Source organism: Phyllobates terribilis, unplaced genomic scaffold, assembly GCF_046119375.1.
Source record: "Phyllobates terribilis strain yellow unplaced genomic scaffold, ASM4611937v1 Scaffold_11__3_contigs__length_659146591, whole genome shotgun sequence".
NCBI classification, from domain to species: Eukaryota; Metazoa; Chordata; class Amphibia; order Anura; family Dendrobatidae; genus Phyllobates; species Phyllobates terribilis.
In genome coordinates, this window is record NW_027362771.1 from 458,367,497 (window position 1) to 458,389,184 (window position 21,688).

A 21,688-nucleotide genomic window follows, 5' to 3' on the forward strand; every position below is an offset into this window, starting at 1 on the left:
ACCAACCGTTAAGCATGGTGGAGGAAACATCATACTTTGGGGGTGCTTTCCTGCAAAGGGGACAGGACGACTGCACCGTATTGAAGGGATAATGGATGGGGTCATGTATCGCAAGATTTTGGCCAACAACATCCTTCCCTCAGTAAGAGCACTGAACATGGGTCAGGCCTGAGTCTTCCAGCATGACAATGACCCTAAACACGCAACCAGGGCAACTAAGAAGTGGCTCCGTAAGAAACATTTCAAGGTCCTGAAGTGGCCTAGCCAGTCTCCAGACCTGAACCCAATAGAAAATCTTTGGAGGGAGCTGAAACTCAATGTTGCCCAGCAACAGCCTTGAAACCTGAAAAATCTAGAGAAGAACTGTATATAGGAGTGGGCCATAATCCCTGCTGCAGTGTGTGCAAACTTGGTCAAGAAACTACAGGAAACGTCTGACCTCTGAAATTGCAAACAAAGGTTTCTGTACCAAATATTAAGTTCTGTTTTTCTATTGTATCAAATACTTATTTCATGCAATAAAATGCAAATTAATTGTGTAAAAATCACAAAATTTGATTTTCTGGATTTTTTTTTTATATTCTGTCTCTCACAGGTAAAGTGTACCTAAAATAAAAATTACAGACCTCTCCATTCTTTGTAGGTGGGAAAACTTGCAAAATTGTCAGTGTATCAAATACTTATTTTCCCCACTGTATGTGATACGTCGGGTGTGGGTGTATTGCCAAACTCAAGAGCTGAGCCAAGACCTGGCTATGTTATAAAACGGCACCTGCCTGTAAGAGCATGTCCATTTCCTGCTGTTTACCCCATGTGGACCTGGGGTGTGCCGTTCAGGTGCACATCACCCTGCCACAAGGTAGCTGAAGGCTCTCCACAACTGCCATGTTGGTATTACGATGAATGCCATAGGAAACCATGATTTTGGCTAAATACTGCAATATATAGAACAAGCGATCAAAAGATTGCAGGATCAATTCCCCTACGAAACGCTAAAACTGCCATTTTTCAATTGTTGTGACTACCCTAAAAAAATAAAAAGCGATCAAAATGGTATGCAAATGAAAAGGTTATCATAACACAGTAAAAAATAAGTCCTCAAACAGCTCCACTAAATCAGAAAAATAAAAAAGTAAGATACAAGTTTTTAATGCAAATTTCTGAATTTATTTTTCATTATATATATTATGTTTGACTAACACAGTTAATTTTTTCATGTAATTTTCTGGAAAATGGAATAAAAATCCAACTGTGTTGAAATGGCAAAAAACCCGCCTGCAATTCCGGCATCATTTTTTGGAAAAATATAAAAATTATGACTTTTAGGCTGTGTGCCCACTATGAGCTTTTCAAGCGCTTTTGCCGCGGAGTTTCCGCAGCGAAAACACTTAAAAAAATACTTGGTAATACGTGCCCCATGGTCCCCAATGATAATCCGCATGTGCTATGCACATGCTGCGGAAATTTCCGTTGCGGATTATCATTGCGGAAAAATAAGCAGCATGTCCATTAATTTTGCGAAAACGCGGCGCAATTGCCGCCACTGACTTGAATTGAATCGCATAATATCCGCATGACTACATGTGCACATGCGGATATTAAGCGATTCAATGTGCGGATGGTACCCGGGTCTGGAGAAGAGGAGACTCTCCTCCAGACCCGGGTACCAAAGTACCTGTAAAAAAAAAAAAGAATTTAAAAAAGAAAACAACATTATACTCACCTTCTGATGGCCCGCGGTCTTCTCTATGGTGCGTCCTGGCTCCCCGGTAGCTCGCGATGGTGTAAAAGGACCTTCCATGACGTCATTTAGTCATGTGACAGGTCACACAACCGCTGACGTCGGGGGTCGCGTGACCTGTCACATGACTAAATGACGTCATGGCAGGTCCTTTTATACAACCGCGAGCCGCCCAAGACACCGGACGCACCGGAGAAGGAGACCTGGGGCCATCTGAAAGTGAGTATAATTTTTTTTTTTTTACCATTTTTATTCTTTTTTTAACTATTAACTTGGTCACACTATATAAATCCATGCCGGTTGCATGGATTTATATAGTGTGAACAAGTTGTCAAGCACTTTCCAAGTGATGCTAAAATCGCTTGGAAAAGCGCTTGATAACCCGCATGCAGAAATGCATGCAAAAACGTGAATTCTGTAATAAGTGCAATTTATAATCGTCTTTGGCCAAAAGTACACTGTGCCCATTTAAAGTCCAGTTGTGACTGCCACCTCTGCACTCCCTATATATACACACAGGGCAGGATAAGGTGAGCGTTCTGCCATATCTCATGACTAAAGCTTAAAAAATATTCTCTATAATGATTTCATTTATTTCTGAAAAAAATACAGCCAAACCTGTGTAGTTTTTTAGTTGAAAACATCAAGGACTGCCAATCTGATAATTCTGTTGTGCTCCCTTTAACCTATAAGTGGGCAATACAAGTCTCACAGGGCAACCCGTCATTGGTTTTATTCGTGCTAAAAGGATCAAATTATATACTCTATTTATGGCATATTTGTAAAGGTTATCAACCACTCTGCTCCAGTCAACTGACAGTCAATTCACACCGGTCTACAGCAATGTACAGATTGTTAAGAGTGGCCCCCTCCATCCATGAATCATTGAATGATTAGTATAAGCGAGCATTATGTGACGCCCCTGCTGTGACAACCTCTGAGGAACCAGCTGACAAAATAAATCAGGCAAGATTAGGCTTCAGTGTATGCACATTATGCCCATATCACACATCAGTACACCTACTGCCTACTTTTATAAAAGGGTATAGGGGTACATTCAGTACATGTCTACACGTTATGTATTGGTGAGCACCCACATCACCAGGACACTCGCTCAGTGTTAAGTGTTCATTACGCTTATAAAATCATATACCGTACAAACTAGTAACGTAATTTGTAATTGCAATCAGACCATGTTCACCTATTGTAATCAGCACTGGAGACGATGCAGAAATAATTTCCCAAATAAATAACTTTCAGCTCTCCACATATCAGATATGGAAAAGTAATCCTTTATGAGATTTTTTAGTTGTTTTTAATAGGATTGCAATACAAGTATTTGGGTTTTTAAAAGTTTGCATGATGGTCAAACATGAATACACCTCCAAATACAATCCATCGTCAGTACATTTAAATACACTAACCAAAACTTGGGGTTTTTTTATGCCAAATTCAGACATTCCTGAAACAATGAATAAGTGCGGGCCATTGTGTGCAGACAGTCATGGGTCTCCTGATCCGAACACACCAGCTTCATAGGAAACGCATATTATGGCTGTTAGGTTTGGTTCAGCAGACCTGCAGCAGACCCAGACATCAAGCTCCATACTTAGACCATATTTCACAGACATATGAAATCAGCCTTAGGCTGGGGTCACACAGGAGAGAATCGGGCTGATTATGCCAATGACACTCGGCTTAAACTCTGCTAAAGTTTGATACGAGTGTCACCTCAGTGTGATCCAATTCTCTCGCATGAAAGAATCGCAGCACAGGTGCGGAGAAGATGGAGAACTTAATTTCTCCATTCTTTGTGTCTGCGGTAATTGGACTGCACTTGGATGAAATCTGAGTGCAGTCCAATATTTTACAAGCACCCATAGACTTGTATGGATGAACCCAGAGCATGCCCTCATTCGGCATAAGAAAAAAAAAAAAAATCACTGATCTGCAGTGCCCCATATTATAATATTGTCCCGAGAACTATGCGATAAAACATAGGATAGCACTCGGCCGTGTTATACAGTCGTGTGAGCGAGTGCTTAAGTCACTGAGCCTCAATATCAAAGCTAAACTTCCCTTATGTTTCCCATTATAAGACAGCATTTAAATTGCATCTGTCAGTTCAGGAGAACTTGCAGCAGAATGCCTGAAAATGAAAGATCAGTCCAGAAGGAGAAAGAAGCAGATTTATCTAATAAAAGATATTACAAAGTATCTTATTTTTATGTGCACTATTGATTTATGGGGGGGGGGGGGGGGTGAAAATTCTGTTTAATCTAAGTTTTTTTAAGTGTACTCTGAAAAAATACAAACCCTGGAATGTTCTTATTTTAGCCATTACAGTGTGCATGTGTGGAAAGGACTGACATCAATTTTGGGACTTAGCACTCTGTTCAATAACCGACTCCTTGCAATCAAGTGACTGATGTTGTTAATGTTGTATCGACACAAACAGGAGAAGGCAAGAAAGCTCACATCTTCCAATAACATGTGGCTGTGTCTTAGAAGGTAGAATCCTTGCAGCTTACAGATTAGGAAACACTGACAGTGCTTCCTCCTCTGGACCTGGGTGTAGGGAGAGAGAGAAGCTGATGGATCCTAGGAGACCCAGTTGGCTCTGCTATGCAGTCAGGAGGCAGAAGTTTTCCTGTAACGGTGTCTCACAAAACAACCCCGGTACAGGGGAAATTAGCAATAAAAAAAAATGTCCCCGGGAGGCATAGCGTGTAAAATAAATACAAAAAAATAAATAAAACGAGCAAAAATAAAATAAAAAAGCATAAATAAATAAAACAAAATAACACTGACAGTCTGAATTACTCTTTCTAGCCTCACCCCCCATGGGAAAAAAAATAGTTAAAAATATTTTTTACGGAAAGGAGAACGCAAATGTTTTAATGGTCGTTTGTCTTTGTAAAATAAAAAAAAATTCAAAAAGTGAAAAAAAAAGATTTGCATTTACTAATTTTCTTTACATTTTTCCTGCAAAAAAAATAAAAAAGATAAAAATAAAAAAATGAAGCTCATTGTGTCATGAAAAATAAAGAGGCAAAATTATTTGAGAATCTGAACGAGGGAAATGTTTAAAGCTGTTATAAGCACATGTACGATAAAACCCGAAAATAGGAAAGGGAGAAAAGGGCAAGGTTATGAACTTGTTAGAAGACACTCACTTTGCTCCATGCATGCTATTGCCATCACTGCACCTACATGAATGGGCGGCATTGGATTCAGCACTTCACAGGTCTTCAGCTGGCCAAGAACAAGCTATGCCGTGTAGAAAGTGTCGTTTGAGACTAGAGGAAGAGCTCGAAACAAACAGGAGAAACGTGCAGAATCTGGATCATTGGAAAACAGTCAAAATAATAAACTGGGTATTTGTTGGGTTTTATTTTATTACAATGTATAAAAATGTGGTTAGACCTTTATTATAAATTCAGAAAGATGTCAGAGAAAACCCTTTATGAGAAGACAACATATGCAATAAGTCCACAAGTTAGCATCCAGTCTTCTCCAATGCTCACTTTTCTTTGACTTGATAGGTGTGAAATAAAATAAAAACAAAATAAAACAAGTAAATGCCAAATCCTCAATATTCAGAAGGCTTATAATTTAATTAACGGTGACACTGGGAGCTTGGGAATCCCTATGCAAACAGCACAATGATTAAAGTCGGCAGAGGAGGCGACAGTAAATTAAATTCTGCTGTCACGGGTCCATCTGCTACATCTGACTGATGATTTCTATATTAATTCTGCTGGAGTTTAGATAAGGCGCTTGTGTTTTTTCCCTTTTAGCTTTCATTCCAATTGGCAAACCAGAATGTAGAGAGCTTCGTTCCTGAGGCACAGTTGTTATTCTTAGTTTTAAGTAATCCATGCTGTTGCTGTAACAGAGGAGGTCTCCAACAAGACTGGAGCACAGAGAAATGAGGCCTCACGTCCAGTGACGTCACCACAATTACTGTTTAGAAGAAAAACACAGGATAAAACGGCACGGCTTTAACCCTCCTCTGTGGGGATTGCCAGACTCCAAAAAGAAGCCAGATCTATACAGTAGCGCAGGAAGTAGGATACAAACCACTTCTGCTATACATAAAGCATCACATCTGTTTCCACGGAAAGACGTCAATAGCTCAAAGCTAAAGCCATTCTATGGAGAATAATGATTACAGGCACCGCAGCTACAGATACCATTGCCTTCCTTATCAGGAAGGACTCAATCTACTCAGTAACATTTTGCAAATTGTAGAACAGCTTTTAATAAATATTAACTTCCATAGGATTGGCTTCTAAAAAGGTTTTCCAAAATTAGCAGTGGATTTGTACTGGAAATATGTTTTCAATTTCTACAAATGTTTTCAACTTATTCATATTCTTAAAGTAAATATAAACATTTAGAAATGTATCTATTAATGGAATGAGTGCTTAGTTTTTCTGATATAACGCTAAATGATAACATTTTTCTGCTTAGGATCAAACTTTCTAAGTCATTTATATGGATGGACATGTAGGTAATAGAAAGTTTAATATTTTAATAGCTTGGTATCTGCGATCCGATGTCGTTTTCCAGAGAAATCTGTGTTTTTCTTAATATGTAGATGAGCTGTTAAGATCTATGAGACGGACACTGATCTCCCTGAGAATCACCTCCAGAGCTTATTGTAAATGAAAGGTGGTATTACCAGTGTGAGACATGTAGATCAGGAGAGCAGACTGTCAGTCATAACATGTCTCACAGTGGTAATGCCCCCTTTAATGTTCCGGATGCAGACTCTCTTGGAGATCTGTGTCCGGCCCATAGATCTTAACAGCTCATTTACATATTAAGAAAAATTTGATTGAACACAGATTTAATTTTATTCAACTTTTATGACCTATATGCCCATATAGTCGGCTTAGGAGGATTGATCCAAACTGACAGATTCTCTTTAAGAGCTTACTTCATCTAGAGTGATACAGCTGTCGGTGAACTCAATAATTAAAGGGATATCCAGGACTTTAAAAAAAAATAAAAAATTTGCCTAAGCACTAACAGGCAGGTAGTTGCTACCTACCTGCCAGTTGTGCCCGTTGCCGTTGTCCACCGGCACTAAGCGGTCACAGAAGTCCGCTGACGTCACATCAACAGAAGGGCAGTTTGTCAGCATGGCACTACTGGTGTCATGCTGATTGACAGCCGGCTCTCTGCTGCCTAATTGGGGGAAGCCAGCTGTCAATCAGCATGATGCCAGTAGTCCCGCCCTGTCAACAGGAAAAGAAACCGCTGCTCTGATGTCTCTATTAGCAACTACATGCCTTTTAGACCTGGATATCCCCTTTAAGATATCTGCAGAAAACTCTTATGTTCCTCCTGCATTCAGCTGCAGAAAACTAGAATTTTATCATTTGACTCTATGGCTGGGTTCAGACAAGGCTAATAATTTCCATTGATTTTGCCACATAGAAGTTGGTAAACCACGAAGAATTCACGGCAAAATCTTCATATGGTAACATTGCAGATTTTGTATCTGATTTACTATGGATTTCACCTGTAAAACTGCAAAGAGTCAAATCTGTAGTAAAAAAAAAAACAAAACTGCAAATTATGGAAGGTGTACCTGACATCAGATGTAAATCTGCCATGTCTACTCCTGGCCTATGACCGTGTGAAGGGTAGGAGGGAACTTGGAGCTATGTTAGCTTCTTCTTACGCAGACATAGTGCTCTATATTTTAGACTCTGACATTTTTAAAATCGATACTTAGAAAATGTAGGATTTTTATACCAATCAGTTACAGTTGTGGAAAATATTATTGGCACCCTTGAATATTAAAGGGGTTGTCCGATCTTTTGCTAAAATTCTGCACTCACTGTGTGAATTGACATAATGAATTGGGTGAGGCTGCGAATGTCTAGTTGGAATGTGGCCGTTTAAGTATGCAAATCGCATATTTGCGGTCACGTGAACGCCTGCTCTTGTTGCTGACACCAGAGAATCCTGACAGCGTGCAGTGCACGCTCTGTAAGGATTCAGAAGTCTGCAGTCACATTGAGTGACTGTAGACTTTTGCCAAAAGATCGGAATTCCTTTAAGTACAAAAGATGCAAAAGATCTCCATGAACAAAGTGTTTAGTGGAACTGCTTGGATATACAGTATATAAACTCACATGTCTGATACTGATAAGGAAAAGACACAAACATAAAATAAAAATTCACAGGAAAAAATGATACAAAATTAAAAAAAAAAAAAAAAAGCAAGGACAAGATTAATGACCCTTTGATTAATTTTAACAAAAGGATTCAATCAGACTAATATCTAGCTAATTAGAAACTAGACTCACCTGTCCACCGACCTTGCACCTTGTTCATAATGGTAAAGACAAGTGAGTTATTGGAGCCGACCAGAAAAGCTAACATCACCAAGCACTAGCAGTCTAACAGGTAAAGGGGTATAAAACGATCTTCAAAGAAAGATCTTTGTATCTGTTCTTCAGCAGTTTGAAACGTTATCAATATTAAAATAAATAAATGTTCTAATGATGCATAGTTGGTACATATATACTGTACGTATTTCTGAAAATATCAAGACATATTGGCCAAGCTAAATGTGCCAGAATTCTGGCGTAATTTGAGTAACAAGAAAACCTGTCCTTCATGAGTTGTCCTCTTTTTACAGCTTTTCCGACAAGTAGGTGTGGCCTCTCTGGGAAAAGGGGTGCAGCTTAACATGAAAAACAATGAGTCAAAAATATGTACAAAATTGTGGGGTACATTTTTTGGCACAGAGTAAGCCAACTAGTAGGTAACGTAAATATAGGCAAAACAGTCTTAGAATGAGCCAGGTTTTTAATCAAACAGCATGAACCATGTTGATAAATTTTGTGCCATTTTAGAACTGTGCAGTCAAAATTTGCACTAAGAACTAGGCAGTTCAGTTTTAATAAACTTTCCCCACTGACTTTTTTCCAAAATCAAGGAGGCCAATAATGTCAATAATGTCCTGTTCCTTCAGACTTGTAGTCTTTAATACCACTCTACCTAGAATAGTTATGGGACCCAAACGTGGAAACCCCCCATCTCTAAGACATTTAGGCTATGTCCACACATTGCGTTTTTTTATGCAAATTTTCAGCTGCGTTTTACAGCAAAGTCTATGAGATTCCAGAAATCTCATGCACACACCTTGGTTTTTTATTTGATCAGTATTTTGTGCTTTGCATGGTTTTTCCAAAATAGAGCATGTCACTTCTTTCAGCATTTTTTCACCCATTGGAAGTAATGGGTGGTGAAAAAAAACGCACCAAAAACGCAGTTGTCAGGTTTTTCAGAGTTTTTGTGCCAAAACCAGAATGAGATTTTTATTTTTCCCACTGAACTCTACGTACATGCATAACGAGACAAAGGGACAGTGGAAAAAAACGCATCAAAAAAGCAAGGAAAATCCTGAACAAACCTCCCGGCAAGAGACCAGGTTTTGCTGCTGAAAAAACACAATGTGTGAACATAGCCTTATGGTGTATCCTGTGGATGTCATCAATGTCTAATATGGGAAAACCCTTCAAGGATCCAAATCTAGCAGTATCTGGCAAGGTGGTTACCCTCTGAGAACTACCAAAAACTCTTGCATGATACTGACAAAGTTTTGTCTTATTCAACAGATATACAGGACAAAGTTATGCACTGAGCAGAACAGCCCAGGATGAAAAGCACAGGTAAGGGTACTTATGTCAGATAAAGCTACTACTCCCCACATCCCTCACATGTCCTATAAGTTAATTGGATCTTTTGTAACTTGTGATGCATGTAGAAACATTGTTCAGAAGATAAGCACTGTTTGTTTTTAGGACAATGTATCATTTACATTATGAAGTACGACAGCTGCAAACCCTACCATCTCCTAATCACCAACTGGTCATGTCCGCATCCAAAAGCAAAGAGCAATTTCATGCTTTGTTGTCTTACAAATGAACTGTGCACCAAAATAAAATACTTGGCCCCCTGGGATTATCAGACAAGAGCCGGAGAACGTGAAAACCCCCACTTACACTATTACCTATATAAACTAACGGCATTGTGCTATCCAAAAAGCAAATGATGATCTGACTTATTTTTGGCAAAAAAAAAAAAATTCTTGCCCTAAAGAGACACCAAATAAAAATATTTTAGGTGAAATTGTTTTTGCTTGTTGATGCCACCAATGTTGATTTTAAAGAGAGTGCATGGTCTTACAAGTCACATGAGGTTACCCCCTTCCAGTTGTCGGAAAGGAGCACCACTCGTTACAGAAGTGAACCCTACTCTACCTCGTAGAACTTAAAATGGTGACCCCCCTTCCTCCACTCAAATCTGTGTCTGCATTTTCCCCAAACGAAATAGACCTATGACCAGGGAATGGACAATGTGCAAAATGACTTGATAGCAGAGCCTCTGCTCTACACATCTCCAGAACAAAGTTGCTATAAATGGAACCTGCTTTCATCCTATCATAGGCAGTGAAACATTAGACAAATATAATTCCCTATACCTCCGCCTTGAAGAAAGTTACTGTATATGTGCAGCCGGCCATTCCTGGGAAGGTTCACCACTGTTCCATGTTTTCGCCATTTGTGGATAATGGCTCTCACTGTGGTTAGCTGGACTCTCAAAGCTTTAGAAATGGCTTCATAACCTTTTCAAGACTGATAAATCTCAATTACTTTATTTCTCATTTGTTCTTGAATTTCTTTGGATCGCAGCATGAGGTCTAGCTTTTGAGGATCTTTTGGTCTATTTCACCTTGTCAGGCAGGTCCTACTTAAGTGATTTCTTGACCGAGAACAGGTGTAGCAGTAATCAGGCCTGTGTGTGGCTATGGAAATTGAACTCAGCTTCCCAAAGATGTGAGAACCCACAGTTAATTTATGTTTTGGGGAGGAGGGGGCAAATCACTTTTTCACACAGAGCTCTGTAGGTTTGGATTTCTTTTTCCCTTAATAATAAAGATCTTCATTTAAAAACTGCATTTTGTGTTTACTTGTGTTATCTTTGTGTAATATTTAAATTTGTTTTGTGATCTGAAACATTTAAGTGTGACAAAGATGTAACAGAATAAGAAATCACGAAGGGGGCAAATACTTTTTCACACCACTGCATGTGCACTGCTCTTCATTAATTTCTTTGGGAGCTACAGAAAGAACCAAGCAGGTTTCAGGAGATAGAGACCCGCACCTATGAGGCATTTATGGCATATCACATGAATATTACATAGATGTCTGTGGTGGGAATACCACTTTATCACATGTATATTAGAAAAAAAATACAGCAATTTAAAAAAATAAAGTGGCTCCATATGTGAACCTCCATGTAAACACCTGCAGCTGAAGATCAAGATCACACTGCAGCGTGCATAGGCTTTCCAACAGAAAGAGGTTTACATTATCTTCTCCCAATGTGTTGTCCATATGGCATTTCAGATATAGTTCTTGCATTTGTGTCATGTATGACCTACTACTCTGCACACGGCCCCATTGTTTCTGCAGCTTATGAATTTTATATACAACATGAGATTAAAGTGGATTTGTCACCAGATGAATTAATAAATAGATCTCTTAGACTTGATGAGGCTGGTGTATTTACTTTGAAAATCCACAGGTGAATGTCAGTGTAATAATCCTTTATGAATGTTTAAGACCATTTTTCACCCACCTAGCCTGACTGACAGCTCCTCAGTGTCCCTTCTGCTGCTGAGATCTCACACTGCTCAGTACAATCTGCAGCCTTCAGTCAGGCGGGGTGGGTGGAGACTGAATACGCTCAAGCTCATGAACTGTCTTAGGCGACATATGTCACAGAAGGGAAAAAATAAAAACACTGTATACTTACCTTCCAGTCTGGCGCTGTTCTTTCGATCGCAGCACCATGTCCCCTAGAGGTCACATGACACTGTTATGTCATATGACTGCTGCAGCCAATCATCAGTCACTGATCGGCTGCAGCCTTCAGTGTTCTGTCAGAGAAGAAGTTTGCCCTAACAAAACAGTAAGGTCTCGTTCACACAACCGATTTTCTCGGACAAGTGCTATCCGTGTTTTTTACAGATAGAATATCATAGGTACGAATGCTATGGGGCTGTGCGCATGTCCGACCTTTTTCCTCGGATCAAGTGTGTCGCGGGAAATATCGGAGACATGTCCAATTTTGATCTGAGCGTCGGATCAAAATCCGCAATGTAAGTCTATGGGTCCGAGAAAAAAAAAAATCAGACTGCACTCAGATGACAGCAGAGTATAGTCCCATATTCACAGACTGTCAGAAAGGAGACTGCTTTCCTCCCCGTGCATGGGAAAAACTGATGATACTCGGACCACACTCTGATCAAGTATAATCAGAATAATCAGTCAAGTTTTTCTCGTACGTGGAAAATACTGATGTCTGAGTGAGCCCTAAGGCTGTGTTCACACATGCTGGGTTTTTCAGCATATTTTGCTGCAGATTTTTATGCAAATTTTCAGCTGAATTTTGCAGTACAAGCAAAGTCTATGAGAAACCAGAATTCTCTGTTCACACATCTTATTTTTTTTAGCTGCTTATTTTGTGCCTTGATTGTGTTTTTAGAAAATAAAGCATGTCACTTCTTTCAGCATATTTTCACCCATAGGAAGTAAGGGGAGGTTGAAAAAACACTAAAAAAAACGCAGGTAAATTTTTTCAGCGTTTTTGATAGCAAAATAGAATGGGGTTCTTTTTTCACAGAACTTTATGTACATGCATACATAGAGACAGAAGGACAGTGAAAAAAACGCTGAAAAATGCTGCAAAAAACGCAGCAAATCCTGGGCTTTTGACGCCGCTGATTTCCTGCCTGAGAGCAGTTTTGCTGCAGATTTCTGAAGGTAAAAAAAAAAACACAACCTGTGGGAACATAGTATAAGGCTCGTAATCTGAACCTCCATATATTTGCCTTCTAAACACTGCAAGCCGGAGATCGAGGTAGCGGACCTCATCTCTGATGGGATTATAAAGGCTTCCGCCAGTAATATTTTTATTCAGGAGCAGCATGTTCACCGTCACAGTCCTCACATACAAGAATAGATAAAAAGAGTGCACAGTATCCACAGTTTGTAATGCCAGTCCTTGGCCCAGTAACACTTATGTTCTTTTACACGTGTGCCGCTAAGCTTACAGCTTTATGAATAACATGAGAAATTCCACTGTGAGGAGATGATGAATACACTACATTATGGCAGAGACGTTACGGGATGTGTCTCGTGACAATAGGCAAATAAAAGAGTCAGTCAGAACGCCGCAGATACGGATCTGACTATTACTAGAGCAGACGCTCTGACTGCACAGCACTAAATCACAAGACTTATTTACGGAGAATGGCGGCAATCTGAGCGGATTCAGCTTTACCTGCCTACAAGTAACATTGTGTAGGGTCAGTCCTGTAACACACAGCCGCACACACTGGACAAGCTGTGCCACCTATCCAGTCTAGGCTCAATGTCAGCAATGCAGAAATACCTGATCTGGAAGGTAAAACATTTAGAAATGTGGACTCCAAACATTTCCTGTAAGGTAAGACAGAATCAGATCGTACTCCTCCTCTCCAACCCTGCTCCCATCTGAGTGCAGCAGTGACACTGTATCAACAGCTTACACTACCACTGCAACCAATCACTGAGCTCAGCGGCTCATTCCGTCTGCATTGGTCGAGTCGCTGAGGTTAGTGATTGGCTGCACCGGTGATGTGAGCTGTCAACGTGAAGTCACTGCTGCTGCCAAAAACACTGAAACGAGAGCAGTGGTGGAGAGCCGACGTTGGACCTAGGGCGGGCGAGTATTATCTGATTCTGCTCTTTTACATTAAAGCACCACTCCAGAGTTTTTATTTCACTGCCAGAATGTATGTTCGAGTAATATACTTACAAGCCGCCATCTTCTTCTGTTCTCAGTGCCGCACCGTTCGGTCTTCTGCAGGTTGTGACCTGCCGGATTGCTCCAGTGTTTGCTGGGTGATTCGGAAGTCACTACTCAGTGTACGTCAATGAGGCCAGATTGAAGATCCCATACACTTACACTGACAGCTTGAGATCATTACCTCTGACTTCCGGTCAATCAGGAGCTACGGTCACATGATAGCGGAACGGGACCGGAGCAGTGATAGGAAAAGCAGAAGAAGGCAGCTGGTGATAAGTATTTTACTGGAGACAAGGAGTAGACATTAGTGATACCACTCCAGCGGGGAAATAAAAAAAAAATGTTGGAATGGTGCTTTAAGGGAAACATTTGGGGTCCACTTATTTAAAAGTGGAAAACTCCTTTAAAATTAAAATTCTTCTGCTTCAAACTGAATAGTTTGATAGTAATCACATTATTTGCACGGGGAATGCGACAAGTGGCTGGTTTCCCTGCAGCATCAAGAGAGGGAAGACTAAGTATTACAGGGCTTTCACTTACAATCAATAGAAGACTATTCCATCCAAGGCACTCTAGTGTTTTGGAATCAGAATTTCTCAGATCGACATGTTCTATTAAAGGGAATCTGTCAGAAGGTTTGTAGGTTTCTAAAACACTGAATTTAGCTATGGGTCACTTATTAAACTGTGTGCTGTTTACTTACACTGAAGGTTTTATTTTTGATAAAAGGACTCCTGGATTTATGACTCACTTCATGGACACACTTCACACCTCCACCAGACTGACTCTAGATCACTAAGCCATACCTCCCACAACACACCATTTGTAAAAAAAAATAAATAAATAACTAATTTTACTACCTTGGCTTCTTTTTAGAAGGCATCACCCCATCTTTACCATGCACATATATGTCCTTGTGTAACATCTCTTAAATGTTGCACTGTTAACTTATTCATCTATAAACAGATGAAGCCAGGGACGAAAGTTTGCAAATATATTTTTTTCTGGTTAGCCATTAAATGTATCACTCCTAGAATACTTTTGTTTTTTATAGTGGGCATAAAAATATTCACATCCAAAATAAAATGTGATATATATAAAAAATGTGCAAAAATTTAAAAAAAAAATTACATTTAAGAAAAAAAAAAGTATTTATACATGACATCATTTCCTAATGACACATTCCCTTTAAAGGGGTTGTCCACTACTATTAATAATTGGCCAATCTATTTATATGTTGAAAAGAAGTATCTTTGTAAATACCTTGTGTTGCTCTTACTGCCTGTGAGCGGCGCTATCACTGGCAGCTCACAGGCATCATGTGACCACCCACCTGCAGCCGGCTCTAACATCCGCTTATGTCACGTCAAGTGGGGGTCTCTATGCGGCATTCCACCGTGGATGCTGGGCTGTGGGCGGGGTTACCTCGCGCGTCACACCCAGCCTCTCCCCATTCATTGGGAAAGCGCGCGGTGGATGCTGGGTGTGATGCACGGGGTAACCCCACCCACAACACAGCATCCACCACGGGGAGCACGTCACTGATGTCATGCCTCACTTGACGTGACGTCAGTGGGGGGTCACGTGATGCCTGTGAGTGGCCAGTGATAGCACCGCTCACAGGCAGTAAGAGCAACGCAAGGTATTTACAAAGATATTTCTTTTCAACATAAAAATAAATTGGCCAATTATTAATAGAAGTGGGCAATCCCTTTAATAATTAATTCAGAGTTTAGTTTTATTAATGAGGATTAAACTAACTATATCTAGGCATTGTATATTGAAATGTATACATGACTATTGTTTTCCATCCCAGATCCTGGAGCCATCGACACTAGCACTGTCTTAGGCTGACCTCTAATGAATTCTATCTTAGGAGGGTTGTGTACTTTTGCTGCGGGTCTACAGACCCAGTCTATAGGGATGCGCGTTCTCATCTGACAGCAGACTTTTCCTAAGCAGTAGCTGATGCGTCTATATAGGGCCACAGTATAGGGGGGTTCAGTGCCTACAATGTCTGTACCATATGTGAGCACTAAAGCCAAGGTATGCACAGCAGGCAAAGGTGAACATGAATGTACAAGTTCATGTAGGACTATGTAGACACATAATTCCAAAAATCTGGCATTTAAATAACAATGTGCATACAAATCACAACTGTAAAACTATCACACAGGTGGCATAAAATTATCACAGTCGTCATCTAAAGTAAAATAATCAACATTTTGTAATTATATTTCAGCACTTATCTACTAGTCCTGAACTGTAAACTATATTTATCCTCCAGAGCTAAATTCACAATTCAGTACAATCAGTAAATGTGTGCTGGCAGAACTTCATCTGGTGCTTTGCATCCTGCTGGCAATGTACAGTAATCTGACAAATTAACAATATTACTTGGAGTTTGGCAGATCTGTAAAATAGCTAGCTGAGTGTTTACAGTAACATCCAGCAGAATTATGATTACAGCTCTTAAGTATAAGGCCCCATTCACATGTTCAGGTTTGATGTAGGTGCTAATATTCTGCACATCTATTACCATGCTGCATCCAATGCAAATAAAAGGCGAATCTTATAACTCCGGCACATGCACTGGACAAGACTGTGCAGATTTTTGTTTGCAGAGCAAAACAAACAAAAAATACTTTGGAGTAGAAGCAATGCCATTACTCTTCTGAAAAAGCCGCAGATCAGTCCAATTGTGTGACAAACCCCATGCGGATCCGCAGACACATCCGTAGCAGAAAACTTAAATCATCCTCGGATCTCTGCAGCGGATCCTCTTGCTACAGGCAAATCCTGAACATGTGAACATGTCCTAACACACAGGCAGTCACTCAGGATCAGCACAACATGAGGAAAGCAAAGTTTTACAAAGTTTCTTAACTTTCTATGTGCATTACAAAAATAAGGTTAGGTTGACACAGACCTAGACATTGGGTCAGTGGGCCGTCATTCTTGTTTGGGGTCATATACATGATTTGAACATTTTGCTAGAATGGATTTGAAACAGCTGTTATAGGGGAGCACTGCTCAGGGGGTCCTCACTCAGAAGTAAGGGGGATTAATGCTGATAATGCAGCAGGATAGACAAAACTGGCTGCACAATCATTAATAATGTGAGGGAAAAGCGAGGATTATTTTAGGATTTCAGGATTCAGATTGCCCTGCTAGTAGACAGGGTGGCTGTCAGATCCCCATTCTTTTTGGCTATGGTAGCCAGGGTGGCTGTCAGACCCCCATTCTGTTTGGCTATGGTAGCCAGAGTGGCTGTCAATCCCATTCTGTTTGGCTATGGAGCCCCACTGTTACTTGTTGGAACCCTATTAGCAAAGTTAAGAATAATTAGAGCCAAGGATGATGCCAGGCAGCTTTCTCAACCCATGGGCATCTCCAAAGTAGCTTGTGCCCCATGCCACTGCTGCCCTCCGCACGACACCATTCATTGCAATCAATGAAACAAATCGATGTCCCTAAGATTTACACCGACTGCTACGGCAAGAAGCATGGTGCCGGCACAGCCACGCTCGGGCATGCCATATGGGCACCGCATGGCATTGTCACAGCAGCTGCCACTGCTGCCAGTACCAGCCTGCTGCTCGCAGTACCTGAATATCTTGACGATGAGGCAGGCGATGAGGAAGGTGCTGAAGCCGCACACGAAGATGAAGACGCTCTTGATGGTGGGCATGTACTGCCCTATGTTGCTGAAGCGGGTCACCCTGGCAGTGTCGTTGCCCTGTGAGTCTGGAGAGTGCAGGCTGCTATTACTAGACATGAGGGAGAGGGATTCCTCCTGCTCCCGCCTGTACACGGCGCTGCCCAGGGCTGCACACAGCAGCAGGCACAGCGCACAGCTCTGCAGGACGCCCCTCATCTTCGGCCCCCTCTAGTACCACAGCGCGGGGGGAACGAGCACTGGAAGCTGTGCCACCTGAGCCGGTGCCCGTGTGTCCGCCCCTCACTGTGCCCGCCAGTCCAGGCTGCACAAGCTGCTCTCGGCTGGAGCTCCGCTCACACTGCAGGAAATGGGAGCGGGAACCCGGAAGGGTTATTACACCACGTTACAGCGAATCATTAGATGAGGGAGTACGGGGAGGGCAGAGGAAAGAGGGCACAGAAAGGAGGGCACGGAGAAGACCCTCATCACAACCCTCCCTGCCATCACCTATAGCCATAGAGGGCACGAGAAGACCCTCATCACAACTCTCCCTGCCATCACCAATAGCCATAGAGGGCACAGACGGGACCCTCATCACAACCCTCCCTGCCATCACCTATAGCCATAGAGGGCACAGACAGGACCCTCATCACAACTCTCCCTGCCATCACCTATAGCCATAGAGGGCACAGACAGGACCCTCATCACAGCCCTCCCTGCCATCACCTATAGCCATAGAGGGCACGAGAAGACTCTCATCACAACTCTCCCTGCCATCACCTATAGCCATAGAGGGCACAGACGGGACCCTCATCACAACCCTCCCTGCCATCACCTATAGCCATAGAGGGCACATACATGACTCTCATCACAACCCTCCCTAGCATCACTTATAGCCATAGAGGGCACAGAGAAGACCCTCATCACAGCCCTCCCTCCCATCACTGATAGCCATAGAGGGCACAGACAGGACCCTCATTACAATCCTCCCTGCCATCACCTGTAGCCATAGAGGGCACAGACAGGACCCTCATCACAAGCCTCCCTGGCCTCACATATAGCCATAGAGGGCACAGACAGGACCCTCATCACAACCCTCCCTGGCATCACCTATAGCCATAGAGGGCACAGACAGGACCCTCGTCACAACCCTCCCTGCCATCACCTATACCCATAGAGGGCACAGACAGGACCCTCATCACAACCCTCCCTGGCATCACCTATAACCATAGAGAGCACAGACAGGACCCTCATCACAACCCTCCCTGCCATCACCTATACCCATAGAGGGCACGGAGAAGACCCTCATCACAACCCTCCCTGCCATCACCTATAGGCATTGAGGGCACAGACAGGACCCTCATCACAACCCTCCCTGCCAACACCTATAGTCATAGAGGGCACAGACAGTACCCTCATCACAACCCTCCCAGCCATCACCTACAGCTATAGAGTGCACAGACAGGACCCTCATCTCAACTCTCCCTGCTATCACCTATAGCCATAGAGGGCACAGAGAAGACCCTCATCACAGCCGTCCCTGCCTTTGTAGCACCCTGAGGACTCGGCTGCTACAGGGGTATTGCACCTCGACCCAGAGGTGTGGTATTCCACTCCCGGGTAAGGATGGAGTGTGGGACTGAGCTCAGTAGGCTGCATGCACTACATACATCCCATTTCCGGGGGACAGAACTACGGTACTCCCACCAAGTAAATGTGCAGGTATGACAGCGTCTGTCCCTGGCTGGAGTGGGAGGGGGGTGGAACATCCCAGTAGTGTAGGGGCAGATAGGGGGAGTACTCTGGGTAAAGCTAGGAGCTCATTGGGTGCTGGTCACCTGGGCTCACACATAGAGGGATATATATGGTGGGCACCATCTTAGGACAGGGAGAGCTGAGGGAGTCTTTAGGAAGAGTTCAGCCAGGAGGGCTGACAGGGAGCTGTGGCTCCGGCTGGGCCCAGCTCCAGAGCCAAGCCTGCGGAGGAGAGAGGAGAAAGAAAGGCCCAGAGTGGAAGACCAGAGGGAACCCTAAGAACCCAGAATCAGACCAAAAAGGGGTGAAGGGTTGGCGGACACGGGTACCGGAACCCGAACTGGTGGAGGCCACTTATCCTCAGCCAGGAACCGGAGGTCGTGGTCAAGATTTGCCACGACCCTCACCAAATCCACCAGAAAGGCACACCAAGTATAGGGTCAGGGAACCCAGAGGAGGTTTGACCACCAAGAGACCCGAGGGAGCCGGCCAAAGGTGGATCCTTGGTGGGAACGGCCAGAGACAGAGAGAGAGAAGGGAGCTCAGGACCACGCTCCGGAACTGCCTGGGGGTTAGCCGAGTCCAGGACCTGGTGGACGCAGCACGGCTCGGGTGGTCACTCAAGGCCAGAGTGACTGAGAGAACACCCGTGAGTAAAAACCCTGAAACTGCATCTCCTGACTCTGACTCTTCTTACTGCACCGTCACAACCCCCATCATCTTCACCTGCTGCCCTGAGGCCATACCCCTCCCGTTGGGGGTTATAACATCATCGCTGCACCCATACCACCGGCCTCAGCGGACTGTTCTGCAGCGGCGGCTGCAAAGCCGCACTCAACGGGTGGCGTAGTCGACATCCAAGTTAACATCTACTGCCATAGACTGCCACTTAGTTTGACACCCTGGGCACGGACCGGGTCACCACCACGAGACTACAACCCTCAACAGATCCGGCTCCGGGTAAGCTCCCGCGTGCGCAACACAGCGCGACACAGGCCCAGGGGCGCGTCAACTTTGGCGTAGTCGGCAGGATAACGTGCCCGCAACCACCGGGAACTGCGTGCCTGAAGAAAAGTTCATATTTACCGTAAAAAGAAGTCTCCCGCCAATTCCGGAGGGTCCCCGCCATCGGACGTCGTTCGGAGTCGTTTCCCGCCGGTTGCCCGCCATCTGCAGTCTTTTCCCGCCATCCACAGAGTTTCCCGCCATTTGGGAAGATTTCCCGCCCTGGCAGAGCGGACGCCATTATGGGCGTGCCAGAGGGTGGCAAGAGGCCACCTCCCATCGTGGGCCAGGACCAAGAATGGCGCCAAAAACGAAGACCGCCCCCACCAGCAGAGACTGCAATGATTGAGATGTCCATCAGCGTGGGGGGTCTGCCCCTGGAACTGACAATCACCAAGTTGCCCCAGGACCGCCCTCAATGGGGGCGGATACAGAACAAAACAGAGAAGATGGGTGCAGCCTGGAGGAGTCTGGAGAAGCCGTACCCGGAGATGGAGGGAGAGTCAGGCAGCACCGACCCTGTGGTCAGGAGCCTGTTGCAAGCTACCACTCCACAAGACCTGGTGGAGATCCTGGCACAGCTCCCCCGAGACCGGGAGCGTGCACAGACCGCGCTGGAGGGCCTCGCACGGAGGATGGCCCAGGTGCAGCGAGAAACGCTGACGGAGTGGAGCAGGGAGATGGCCCAGCAGGCTGGAACCCGCCAGCGAAGCACACCACCCGCAACGAGGAGCACGCCTGCCCCTGAAGAGGATGCAGAAGGGACGGAGGCCGGAGACTACGCCGCAGAGGGAGCTGAAGAGACGGAGGCAAGTAAAGGGGACGTCACTACCCCAAGCCCAGCCACCGTAAGCCTACCCCCGCTCCCCGTCGCAGAGCCCGAAATCCCACCGATCGTGCCCGTTGCCGCACCGCTACCGCTCCAGACTAGGCCTCAAGCAGGAGCCGCGGCCACGCCTCTTGTGACGTCACGCGCCTCAACCCTGAGCGCGGCCAAGCAGGAGACGCCACCGGCCTGGTCGCAGGGCCGAGTACCCCCGGGCGCCGCAGTACCAACAGCGCCCTCTACCGAGCCACCGGCCTGGTCGCAAAGTCAAGTACACCCGGGCGCCGCCGTCTTCACGGTGCCCTTCACCTTCAGGGTGCCCCAGGCCTGGTCGCAAGGCCTGGTGAACCCGGGCGCCGCTACCACCACCGCGCCCTCAACCTCCACAGTGCCGCACCTGGGTGAAGACTTGTTAACCCAGCATATTTGCCCGGATGGGCAGCCCTTTGAGTGGTCACCGGAGTACTACCATCCCCGACTCCGGAAAGAAAGACCCCTGGATGAGCCCCTGATCCCGGCTCCGGCGCCCGCCAAGATCACCCCACTCTCGCTGGAGGAAGCGCAGTTTGCGTGGGACCCCACTGGAGGAGACCTCATCGGGTTCACTCAAGAGACCCGGGCGGCCGCAGCCCAGCGAGCAGAGTGCTGCCGGCAGCAATTAGAGGTTTTCGACCGGGAACGACGAGAGAGGCGGGTCCGCGAGGAGCGGCTGCAAGTGAGGAGTGCAGAACAGAAGAGCCGGACCCGACGGAACCCCCGTGCAGCCCACGGTCCCCGTGCCACCGGGACTGTAATTAAATTCCAACTGCAGCACGGT

At 44.4% G+C, this 21,688-nt stretch overlaps 1 protein-coding gene across 1 annotated transcript in view; it reads right to left on the reverse strand.

Moving 5' to 3' along the window:
- Positions 1 to 17,687, reverse strand: part of FAM174B (family with sequence similarity 174 member B) — a 78,820-nt gene extending 61,133 nt beyond the window's left edge. The window contains exon 1 of the mRNA XM_073653301.1: positions 17,233 to 17,687. Within this exon, the coding sequence (XP_073509402.1) occupies positions 17,233 to 17,501 (269 nt within the window). The 5' untranslated portion in view covers positions 17,502 to 17,687. The remainder of the gene's footprint in view (positions 1 to 17,232) is intronic.
- Positions 17,688 to 21,688: the final 4,001 nt, after the last annotated feature.